Source organism: Neolamprologus multifasciatus, chromosome 3, assembly GCF_963576455.1.
Source record: "Neolamprologus multifasciatus chromosome 3, fNeoMul1.2, whole genome shotgun sequence".
NCBI lineage: Eukaryota > Metazoa > Chordata > Actinopteri > Cichliformes > Cichlidae > Neolamprologus > Neolamprologus multifasciatus.
In genome coordinates this window covers 44,449,622-44,461,787 of record NC_140441.1, presented here as the reverse complement: position 1 = coordinate 44,461,787, position 12,166 = coordinate 44,449,622, and the positions used below count along the sequence as shown (strand labels likewise).

Below are 12,166 nucleotides of genomic sequence, written 5' to 3'. Positions count from 1 at the left end.
AGGGAGCAATAGAACTGCAGAGATAGCAAGGAAATTAACAAAGAGGCTGCTATAAGGAAGAGCAAAGTAAGATGAACTACTCGAGGCTGACTTTGATTAAATGCAGATCATTAGGCTGAGGCTTCTTATTTGAGCCATGTGTGATGAGAAAGTTGTGCAGAAACACTAGGAAAAGCTCCCAGTTTGGGCAGCTATTCTGTCCGGGAACCTCCTCAACCTCAGTGGTTGAAGGAGTCACCAATTCACTTGCCATGTGGGACCTTAGCGATTGTCAGGGCTCTGTGATTCAAGTTTAATGACGTGTATGATTTGCTGGCGTTTTGGCTTAGTGGTTGTGTAAATAAACCAGAGAGATAGCATGATTATAGCTGTGTTTGAAAGCAGAACTTGCATTTTCCTGGGCAAATACAACAGCTGTCTGTACATGATAAGAACTGGAAGTGAGCCACTCTTTGCTGGAAATATTTTTCTGGCTATGTGAGGCTTGAGTCCAGGCTAGATAAAAGAGCCAGCCCCCAAAGCTTTAGATCCTCGGCTTATGCCCTGCTGGTCTCAAGAGAGCAGTAGTTACTGCAGTCATTACTTAAGTCCTTATAAACACTAAAGACCTAGAAATGTCCTTCAGGTGCTCCAAAACCTATAAAGTCAAATCGTATTCACCCTCATGTATGTCAAAAAGAAACAACACAGACATACTTTGAAAGTCTTTACCTCCACTCTGTAGCATTTTCCATCAAGACCTCAAGCTGGTTTTACTGATTTGTGGAGCGAGCCCAGGCTGCTCTTAGCATGACATGCCAATTACACGGCTGTAACCTTTTGGTATGTGAACACCATCAAACCTGCAGGAGCTGCTTTGGGGCTCTTTAGGGTCAAGTCTTAACGCACATGTATATGTCTAAATACATTTGACATTGTTGCTGAACATTCTTGTTCTTAATTTTCACCTTCTAAGCTGTATCGCCCAGTTTTCTCTTTTGTTCTATCGGGACTGATTCAAAAGGCAGAAGGAGAAGAGTAATCTTTATTTAAATAGAATTCAAAGAGATTGAAGATAATTTAGAGTATTAGATCCAAGTTCTCAGTTAGTTTTTAACAATGCTAATATGATTATTTTTAGCTTGTGGAAAAGTATTACAAGACTTTTGAGAGCAAGGTTTATAGGTTATTGCTTTTCAGTGAGTTAATTATGTAATACAGATGGCGTAAACAAGCTTCTTTTGTCTTTTTCTGACTGTCCAAGCTTAATTGACTTCTCATTGGTGATGCCGGGTGTCCCTTGTTAACTAGCAGCTGGTTCATTTGTGCTGCCAGACACTCGTGGAGTGCAGTCAGGTTCTTTAGCCAGTAGGAGTGAACCATGTCGGGCCCTGGTGCTGTCCAACTCTTCATACTGGAGACCCTTTCTTGGATATCTGCCACTGTGATGGTTACTGGAGGTTGCTATGGTCTGCCCTCAGATCCACTAGCCACTGAGCATTGCTGTTATGGCTTGCATCCTTCTCCCATATGCTCATCCAGTATTGCTCCGTCTCGAGCCTTGGTGGTGCTGTTCTCTTATTATTGTTCCCTTGCCACTGAGAGTACACCTTTGCTGGTTCTGTGGAGAACAGCTGGTTTATTCTCCTGCCTTTTATCTCTCTGGTGTACCTCCTATATATATATATATATATATATATATATATATATATATATATATATATATATCTATCTATCTATCTATCTATCTATAGATATAGATAGATAGATATATATATACACACACACACACAAATATTGACCTTGTTTGAACTTGAAAAAGACGCCAGAGATCCAAAGTACAGTGGTATATTTATTTATTAGGCAGCAAAATGAATTCACATTTTATACCCAAATTTAAACTGGTACACTGGACTTCTCTGAGATGTCAGAAAGTATAACACTCAACCACTATTTTTTCTGTTTAGTAATGCAAGTAACTGTATTCTGGCATTTAAGCAATAAATCTGAAAAGTCACAGATAACAAAAATTACAAGGACTGTTTAAGGCAGTGGTTGCATAAATCATACCTTATGCAGTCAGCTGAACACTGAATGTAGCTGGGTTACAGTTACAGTGCTTCACCTGCCAAGAGCACCAATTGACAAGAAAGTCTACCCATTGCCATATTATACGATAAGGTCTGGTATGGTCTCGCTTTAAATCCACCTCAAAGACTTGCAATGCCTAGAAACATCAGATTCAGATATGGGCCTTACTATTATCCTGTAAAGTTCGACATTTCAAAAGTCATGGGAACCAGCTTTGGATATGAGTCAAAAATATTTTCTATGTTATAAAGACTGCATTTGCAATCCCCAGTAGTTTTGGAAAAGGGCCAAAAACACATTTTGAATTAGCAAAGCACAGTGTAAGGCCAAAAGCATAATTCTGCCAGCTGCAGCTGGCACTGAAACACTGGTGATGAGGTAGGTTAGGATTTCCCAGGAACAAGTTAGCAGAGATGTATGAGAAATAATCATACAAATATTCTCCACATAAGCAAAATCCTTAGCATCTGAAGAGTATTTACTTCAGCTGTTGGCTCCATGAAACTGTATAACAGCTATAATCCCATCAATTCATCACACATGTGCTCAGCCTAGAAAGCTCTGTGCTTATGATCAAATGGCTGAAAGGTTACACCCATATGCAATGCAATATGCACAACTTTTTGTTTAATGATAAAATGAAAAGATCAGACAAATTTGAAAAGCAGTTCTACATAATACACAGAATACTGTGTCACAAGTTAAATGGTGTTAGATACAAAGTCAGTTTTTCATTTTACATCTGATTTAACATTTCTCTTTAGAACCACACCAGTTTTGCATGTAGGTCATGTAATAGTTTGTGTTCCAGTTGTGCTATAACCAGCCAGAAGTACATTTTTATACGAAAAGGTCTGGTATTTTATGCTTACAGGGAAGTACCATTTTTTCGTCCAACCATATCCCAGAAATCCCTTCATCCCAATCAATTTGCTACAAATATTCACTTGGACTGGTAGAGTAGTGCAGTGGTTTGTACTGTCACCTCTTGGGTTCAAATCCACTTCCAGTTCCTCACATATTAAAGACATGTTATGGTTAGTTGCATGTTGCTTGTTAAGGTTAATTGTGACGCTACGGCCAAATGAACAGAATCTTTTGGAGATTTACTTACCTGGATGATTGAGCATGCATCAAGACATCTACAGTAGTGGAAGCCTAGCGATCTGAACAGACTATAATAGTGAACAGTGTACGCACTATGACAGAGACTATAACTATAGCAGTAACCAATGTGAGCATACGGTGAATGATTAGAATAAATGACAGTCATGATTGTGGTCATTGGGAGGGATAGGGGGGAGGAGAAGTGTAGATGGGTTAAGTTGAGTGTGAATGGAAAGGTTCAGTGGGGGACTGAGTTCAGTAGGGTGACAACAGTTGGGAAGAAGCTGTTCCTAATCCTGCTGGTTTTAGTCTGTGAGGTCCTGTAGCGCCTTCTAGAGGAGAGGAGCTGGAAGACTTCTTTGGCAGGATGAGAAGAGTCCCTGAGAATGATGTGTGCACGGCATAGACATCTCTTCTTGTAGACATTCTCAATGGCAGGGAAGTGGAGTCACTGTGATGTGTTAGGCAGTTTTCACCACCTGCCGGAGTGCTTTGTGGTCAGCGACAGAGCAATTACCATACCAGACTGTGACATGCTCTCAATGCTCTCTATTGCTCAGCGGTAAACATTACCCAGTATGTCAGTAGTTCTTCTTCAATCTCCTCAAGAAGAAGAGGCACCGATGGGTCTTCTTGACCAGGCTGGAGGTGTTAGTTGACCAGGACAGATTCTTAGAGATGTGGGGGTTCTGAAGAACTTGAAGCTGGGAACCTATTCAACAGCTCTGCTATTTATGTACCTGAGAAGAGAAGTACAAACTTACTGAAACTACATTGCAATAATAAGTGATTGCTATTTAAGCCATTGTCTGCTGAGTGTACATTATTGAACTATACTGGACTATACTGGAATGAAGCAGCAGCAATTGTTATTATTACAACACACATAGCATGATACTTGCACTAGCAGCATTTGCGTGCCAGTGCAATTGTCTGACACTGCCAGGTTCATCATTAATAGGCAAGGTTTAGAATTTTAGCTTTGCTGGCAAGTGATTTTTGTTCAAGAGACATCAAGCAATTATGAACCAAACTGCTTTCATTTAAGGTGGAGTGTAGCATACTAAGGGAATTCAGATAAAATAATTTATAGGACATATTACAATAACACTTTGTGTTTTCACTTATTTTTTAAGTGTATAAAGAAAGTGTTTATGTCACTTTGAAAACTTATGTCAAGCCTCCTCCGTGGTGATGTTTTCAATTGTTGAGTAACTGATTGTGTAGTGGCATATGACTGGGACATTCTTGGAAGTTCTGTATGTGGAAAATCTGTGTTTTGAGTTAGAACTCATAAACGATTCTATAAAACTCCTGCAGGTCTAAGTTTTTGCAAAGTAGCATTAAAAGTCAAATAAATCACCCATCTAAAAAAATGAATTCCCTTGCACACCAAAATTAGGAGTTTATATTTGCATTTCATATCAAAAGTCCTCAATGCACAGTATAGTATCTATTCTTCATTTATCAGATGAAGTACAGGGTGACCTGCTGCCAAGTTGGCTGCAGGTTACCCTTTGCTACAAATCATAGTTTACTGTCTGGTCTTTGGTTTGTTATTTTTGCCTCCCATTACCCATCAACTTCTTTTCACTGGACTTCTCAACATTACCCTGCCCTTGCAGGCCTATAAGCCCTCTTCTGCTTTGGATAATAACATATTCGTGTAAAATTTTCAGTACAGAGATCCTCTCTGTGAAAAGTCACCCTATTGGGGTGTGTAGGGCTACTGTGGTTAATATATGACAGTTTATCTCTTTTTTCCTTTAGATATCAGATCCACACAGGCCTTCAGCATTCTGTCATCCGAGCTGCTCAGCCCAACTGCCTACCCCTGGAAAATATCACTCTGCCCCAGAAGCTAAAGAACGCAGGCTACTCCACCCACATGGTAGGGAAGTGGCACCTGGGCTTCTACAAACGTGGATGCCTTCCTACCCAGCGTGGCTTTGACACGTTCTTTGGCTCCCTGCTAGGAAGTGGGGACTACTACAGTCATTACAAATGCCAAGGCCCTAGCATGTGTGGCTATGATCTGTATGAAGGGGAAGAAGCAGCTTGGGAACAGGACCGCGGCTTGTACTCTACTGTGATGTTTACACAAAAGGCTGTCAGTATTTTAGCAAATCACAACCCTCGTAAGCAACCTTTGTTTCTGTACTTGGCTTACCAGGCGGTTCATTCCCCACTGCAAGTTCCTGCTCGCTACCTCGAGCGATACAAGGGCATTCCAAACCCGTACCGTCGTAAATATGCTGCCATGGTTTCCTGCCTGGATGAAGCCATTCATAACCTCACATTAGCACTAAAGCACTATGGTTATTATGACAACACAGTTATAGTGTACTCTTCTGACAATGGGGGCCAGCCTTTAGCAGGAGGAAGTAACTGGCCCTTGAGGGGCAGTAAGGCCACATACTGGGAAGGGGGGATCAGGGCAGTGGGCTTTGTTCACAGTCCCTTGTTAATGAACAAAGGAACAAAATGTCGATCTTTGATTCATATTACTGACTGGTTCCCCACACTGGTAACCCTAGGTGAGGGAACTTTGGATGAAGATCTGAATCTGGATGGGTATGACGTCTGGGAAACTATTAGTGAAGGCCGCCCATCACCTCGTCATGACATTCTCCATAATATTGACCCAATTTACATCAAAGCCAAAAATGGATCGTGGAAGGCTGGGTACGGCCTATGGAACACAGCTATTCAGGCTGCACTCCGAGTTGGCCACTGGAAGCTACTAACAGGTGTGCCTGGTTACAGTGACTGGGTGCCCCCACAAACTTTTTTGAATCAGCGGCTAACCACTCGCTTGCATAATGAACGTGTCCGCTGGGACCGAGGTAAGTCCATCTGGCTGTTCAACATTACAGCGGACCCCTATGAGAGAGTGGACTTGTCTCAGCGCTACCCGCATATAGTAAAGAAGATGCTAATGCGGCTAGCTCAGTACAACAAGACTGCTGTGCCGGTGTGCTACCCAACTAAAGACCTGCGTTCTAATCCTCAGTACAATGGTGGGGTGTGGGGACCCTGGCACAAAGACATGAGGGAGCAGCAGGAAGAGGATGAGATGTATAATAACTTATTCACCAACCATCTCGGTAAAAAAAGATGGGAAAAAAAATCAAAGAACACAAAGTCGAGAAGAGAGTAGAAGAATAGCACATTACATACCACATTTGTGAATGCCTTAAGTTATATTTGCTCAGGGATGAATGCTTCCTCTTTCAGGATTGTGCTGTCAGACATTCTAATTCCAGGTAGTTTTAACTTGACTCCAGAAAATACTGTATGAACAAAATGCAGATGGACATTTTCAGAGTTCCTCGAGAGAACAATTAAAAGATCAGTTGTTCGAACACTACTGCTATGCCCAGACAAAACTAAGACCTCATGTAAGTGACAAGGACATTTAAAGAATGTTTATTTTTCTAGATTCTGTTGCATGCTTGACCTGTTGTCAGATTTTTCTTATAGATTGACGTTTCACTTAGAGTAGAAAACAAATTTCACTAGACAGTTGCCATATATATTTGGTGACAGACAAATAAAATAAAACATAGTTCTATTGTGTTGTTGATTGTAGCACTAAGGTACTGTGGAAACAGATGTGCAAGTAGATGTGTGTTGTTTTTTATAAGCATAGCCAGTGTGAACTTTAAGATAATAGCGTTTGTTCCCTTATTCTTAGATGATATCTGGTTGAGCACAAACCAAACTGAATGTGAGACAAATAAACAAAATAAAAGCCCTAGACACAACATTTCAAGTTCTGTTTTACTTGTATTTTACTATATCCTGATTTTGTTTATTCTGCTAACAACTACTTTTGTAATTTGAAAACCTTGTGTATGTTTTTCATGTTTAGAAACTGAAAGGCAGCTTCTGGGTATAGTTATTTATGGAAAATACAGTAATTTTGGCTTTTACAGGTGAGTAAAAAGTGAATTGCTTTCTTGCAGTCCTTAGAAAATCTCTCCCTCATCACTTAGAGTGTACTGTACAAGAAGTTGGGATCGAAGAAAAACGAAGAATGCAGCTATTTATATGAAGTGAACACACATACATACAACCTTTGCAGCAATATTTTTCTTAAACATCTGTTGCTTGGCACCCATGGAAACAGTTGGAAGTCTTACGACTGACTTGAGCTGATTGCAAGCTTTGCCAGTATATGATTGATCAAACTTTTATGAGCCACTTAGCTATTTTAATAACAAAAAATGACCTCGAAGTACACCACGTCCTAGAAGATCCTCTGTTAACCAGATGCATGGATCTGGTACAATCTGAGGGATCAAAATAGGGCTTCCCCCAAGAAAGGCTGCCAGGTTGCTTTGCACATCCCCCTCTCTCTGCAAGCGCCAACTTATGACCTCAGACTGACTCAATTTTTACAGCAGCATTTGTGTACACAGCTTATGCTGATATGAGCATGGTTCTTTTGATTCTTAATCCCCATAAATGTGAAGAAAGTGAGGTCAGTTTCAGTTTATGATACTGTTTTTCCTCAGCTCATTCACAGTCATTTATGTCTACAGGCAGATTGTACCCATGGGAACAGAATTTACCTGGCTAAGCTCAAATTTATTTCTCACCATAAAACGCAGGTGATGGCATCTCGAGTATCTCGAGCTACAGCTGAGAGTATAGAAAATCAGATTCTTATTTTCTCTGCAAAATTTCCCCTCCTGTGGGCCATGGGAACACTTAAACCCTGGATTCTCTTGGAATTCACATTTGCTTTCACTTATGGGCATTAGCATCCTGCTTTATGGGAAAAAGAGCTGTAACTAACCTATAAGGCAATACATCAAGCTGCTATCTCACTTTAAAAATGCCCATTAGTGCTCATTGGGAATGATAGGAGAAAATAAACCTTATGGATGGCAAAACCAAAAAGCTTTGATCTGGCTGAAGTGTGGCAGGCAATTTTGCCTTATTGTGATGGTTTCCTTTCAGTCATGGCACTGTGTGAAACACATAGTTTAGGTTCTCGTATGCTTGATTGAGGTTCAAATTAGCTGAATTATGTGTAGCCAACTGGAGCTAGCTGACCACCCGGCTGCCAAGAGCTACATGTGAAATACTATGATGCAGCCAGGCTTACATTCCCAAAGACATGAAATGAATGAATGTAATGAAAAAGAAGACAGATATCAAGCAGCTGTTAACCAAAAGAATCAGGATTAACACAAAATTTATGAACAATCTTGTTGCCACTACCCCATGTTTTCACTTAGACACCCAAATAACTCTGAAAAAAGAGTAGCTAAAGAATGTGGTTTTAGAGGTTGCTAAAAATAAAGCAAAGAGTTACTGTGCTTGTCTTACATGAGGATAAACCAGTGTTACGGATTCAAATATTGGGGATGGATACAGGAGGAAAACCAAAATAACAACACTGGTCCGGCCGGGTCAAGTCAAACGATGATTTAATGAACACACGCGTGGGAGATGGACACCATACAGCAGACAGCATCAGATCTCAAAATGGTGGAGCCTTGATCAAACTCTTATAGCCTCTAGTGGCCCCCACCTAATCATAAAAGCCTAAACATTCACATTCTTTCTCTCACACAGCGCCTAAGCAACGACCCTGTTTATCTGCTCTTGCTGAGATGGGGCAATTCAATTCAATTCAATTCAATTTTATTTATATAGCGCCAAATCACAATAAAAGTCGCCTCAAGGCGCTTCATAGATACAGAGAAAAACCCAACAATCATATGACCCCCTATGAGCAAGCACTTTGGCGACAGTGGGAAGGAAAAACTCCCTTTTAACAGGAAGAAACCTCCAGCAGAACTAGGCTCAGGGAGGGGCGGCTATCTGCTGCGACCGGTTGGGGTGAGAGAAGGAAGACAGGATAAAAGACATGCTGTGGAAGAGAGACAGAGGTTAATAACAGATATGATTCAATGCAGAGAAGTCTATTAATACATAGTGAGTGAGAAAGGTGACTGGAAAGGAAAAACTCAGCGCATCATGGGAATCCCCGGCAGCCTACGTCTATTGCAGCATAACTAAGGGAGGATTCAGGGTCACCTGGTCCAGCTCTAACTATATGCTTTAGCAAAAAGGAAAGTTTTAAGCCTAATCTTAAAAGTAGAGATAGTGTCTGTCTCCCGAATCCAAACTGGAAGCTGGTTCCACAGAAGAGGGGCCTGAAAACTGAAGGCTCTCCCTCCCATTCTACTTTTAAATACTCTAGGAACAACAAGTAGGCCTGCAGAGCTGAAGTGCTCTAATAGGGTGATATGGTACTACAAGGTCATTAAGATAAGATGGGGCCTGATTATTTAAGACCTTGTATGTTAGGAGCAGGATTTTGAATTCAATTCTGGATTTAACAGGAAGCCAATGAAGGGAAGCCAAAACAGGAGAAATCTGCTCTCTCTTTACCGGAGGTACCGGAGGCTAGCTGCTTGGCTGTGGGGTGACTCTCGGTGCCTGCGACCAGTTCCTCTCCTGTCGTTTGCTGGGGATGTTACGGCGCCTGGGACCAGAGCCCCATGGCTCGAAAGCAGTTTGCTCACTCTGTGTCCGTCATCCATTTTCCATTTTGCTGGTGACAGCTACATCTGCTCATTGATCAAGGTTTTTCCCAACTCTGGAGTCGCCGCCCTGCCCGGCAGGTCCACAGGTTTGCACAGGTGTTTAATTCAAGTACTGCTGCAGTCAGCTGTAGATTCCGCAGATAAACCGTCATCAATTCGGTTCGCCCTGCTAAACGTTCGCTCTATAACGGACAAATCATTTATTCTAAATGATCTTTTTATTAAAAAGTCTCTAGATTTTATGTGTCTGACTGAGACGTGGCAGCAAAATAAGGATTATGTCCACTTGAATGAAATCTGCCCGTCTGGCTGTTCTGTCATTGGAACTCCGCGTCTTTTAGGATGTGATGGAGGACTTGCTGCTGTTTACCAGGACAGACTCATATGCAAACTGATGACCTCGGACTTCTTTTCTTCATTTGAGTCACAGATGATGAAGGTCGGTTCTCTGAAAACCTTTTACTGTATTTTAATCTATCGACCTCCTGGACCTGCTGGGGTCTTTCTAACTGAATTTAACGACCTTCTGATTTCGATCATTAAACTGGAGAAGGTTGTAATATTGGGAGACTTAAACCTTCATATTGATGACGCTTCCTGTAACACTGCTGCTGAGCTCATCACTATCACTGAGTCTTTTAACTTTAAGCAGCATGTTTCTGGCCCCACACATACAAAGGGCCACACTCTTGATCTTGTTTTCTCCCTGGGTTTAAATATACATGATGTATGTGTGGAAGATGTCCATGTGAGTGACCATATTTGCATATTCTTTAATTTGTCATTTTACGTGGATCCTTCACCTCCTAAATTGATGATCCAAAGGCGGATTATAAACCAGGATGCTACTAGAAGGTTTTCTGCCATGTTTGTCCCTCGCATGGCTCAAAATGATATGGATTCACTTATTTTGTCTTTTAACAATCAATGTAAATCTATTTTATATACGGTGGCACCTCTGAAACTAAATGTTGTCCATTCTTCAAATTTCTGTCCTTGGATAAATGAAAATATTCGAAATTTTAGGAGATATTGTCGCAAATTGGAACGTTTATGAAAGGCTTCCAAGCTTGAGGTCCATAGGGTACATCTCAAGGAATCAATTTTCTCACTTAACGACATGATAAAAAATGCCAGAACTGAATATTTTGCTAATCTAATAGCTTCAAAAAAGAAAAATCCCATAGTATTGTTTGATACAATTAAAAACATTGTCTCTCCTGATATTCCTCATGTACCAGTCTATACTAAATCTGATTGTAATGACTTTTTAAACTATTTTGTTAATATAAGGCTTAGCCATAAAGTTGAAAGACGCTTTATTTCACCACGTTAGTGCGTTTCTCGCTATTACATGCATTTGAATGGAGTTCTCGCCCGACACAAAGTATAGGTTTTCATTTGTGAATAACTTGAACATCTTAGCTCAAAAAGCTGCAAAACCTATTTCCCCAGCACGAAGATGCTGAATTCTATAAGGCTTAGCCATATTTATGTGTGTCTGAGTCTTCTATCAAACGTTACAGCTATCTCTATGAAGTTGATGAAAAACGCTTTATTTCACCACGTTAGTGCGTTTCTCGCTATTACATGCATTTGAATGGAGTTTTCGCCCGACACAAAGTATAGGTTTTCATTTGTGAATAACTTGAACATCTTAGCTCAAACAGCTGCAAAACCTTTTTCCCCAGCATGGAAATGCTGAATTCTATAAGGCTTAGCCATAAAGTTGAAAAACGCTTTATTTCACCACGTTAGTGCGTTTCTAACTGGTACATGCATTTGAATGGAGTTCTCGCCCGACACAAAGTATAGGTTTTCATTTGTGAATAACTTGAACATCTTAGCTCAAACACGTGCAAAACCTTTTTCCCCAGCATGGAGATGCTGAATTCAATAAGGCTTAGCCATATTTATGTGTGTCTGAGTCTTCTATCAAATGTTACAGCTATCTCTATGAAATTGATGAAAAACGCTTTATTTCACCACGTTAGTTCGTTTCTCGCTATTAAATGCATTTGAATGGAGTTCTCGCCCGACACAAAGTATAGGTTTTCATTTGTGAATAACTTGAACATCTTAGCTCAAACAGCTGTAAAACCTTTTCCCCATCACGAAGATGCAGAATTATATAAGGCAAAGCCATATTTATGTGTGTCTGAGTCTTCTATCAAATGTTACAGCTATCTCTATGAAGTTGATGAAAAACGCTTTATTTCACCACGTTAGTTCGTTTCTCGCTATTAAATGCATTTGAATGGAGTTTTCGCCCGACACAAAGTATAGGTTTTCATTTGTGAATAACTTGAACATCTTAGCTCAAACAGCTGCAAAACCTTTTTTCCCAGCATGGAGATGCTGAATTCTATAAGTGAAAGCCATAAATATGTTTGTCTGAGTCTTCTATCAAATGTTACAGCTAT

General features: G+C 40.5%; 1 protein-coding gene across 1 annotated transcript in view; it reads left to right on the top strand.

The window, feature by feature from the left end:
• arsj (arylsulfatase family, member J) overlaps positions 1 to 10,922 on the top strand; it is a 32,547-nt gene extending 21,625 nt beyond the window's left edge. The window contains exon 2 of the mRNA XM_085152685.1: positions 4,948 to 10,922. Coding sequence (XP_085008811.1) covers positions 4,948 to 6,337 — 1,390 coding nt within the window. The 3' untranslated portion in view covers positions 6,338 to 10,922. The remainder of the gene's footprint in view (positions 1 to 4,947) is intronic.
• The last annotated feature ends 1,244 nt before the right edge of the window (positions 10,923 to 12,166 follow it).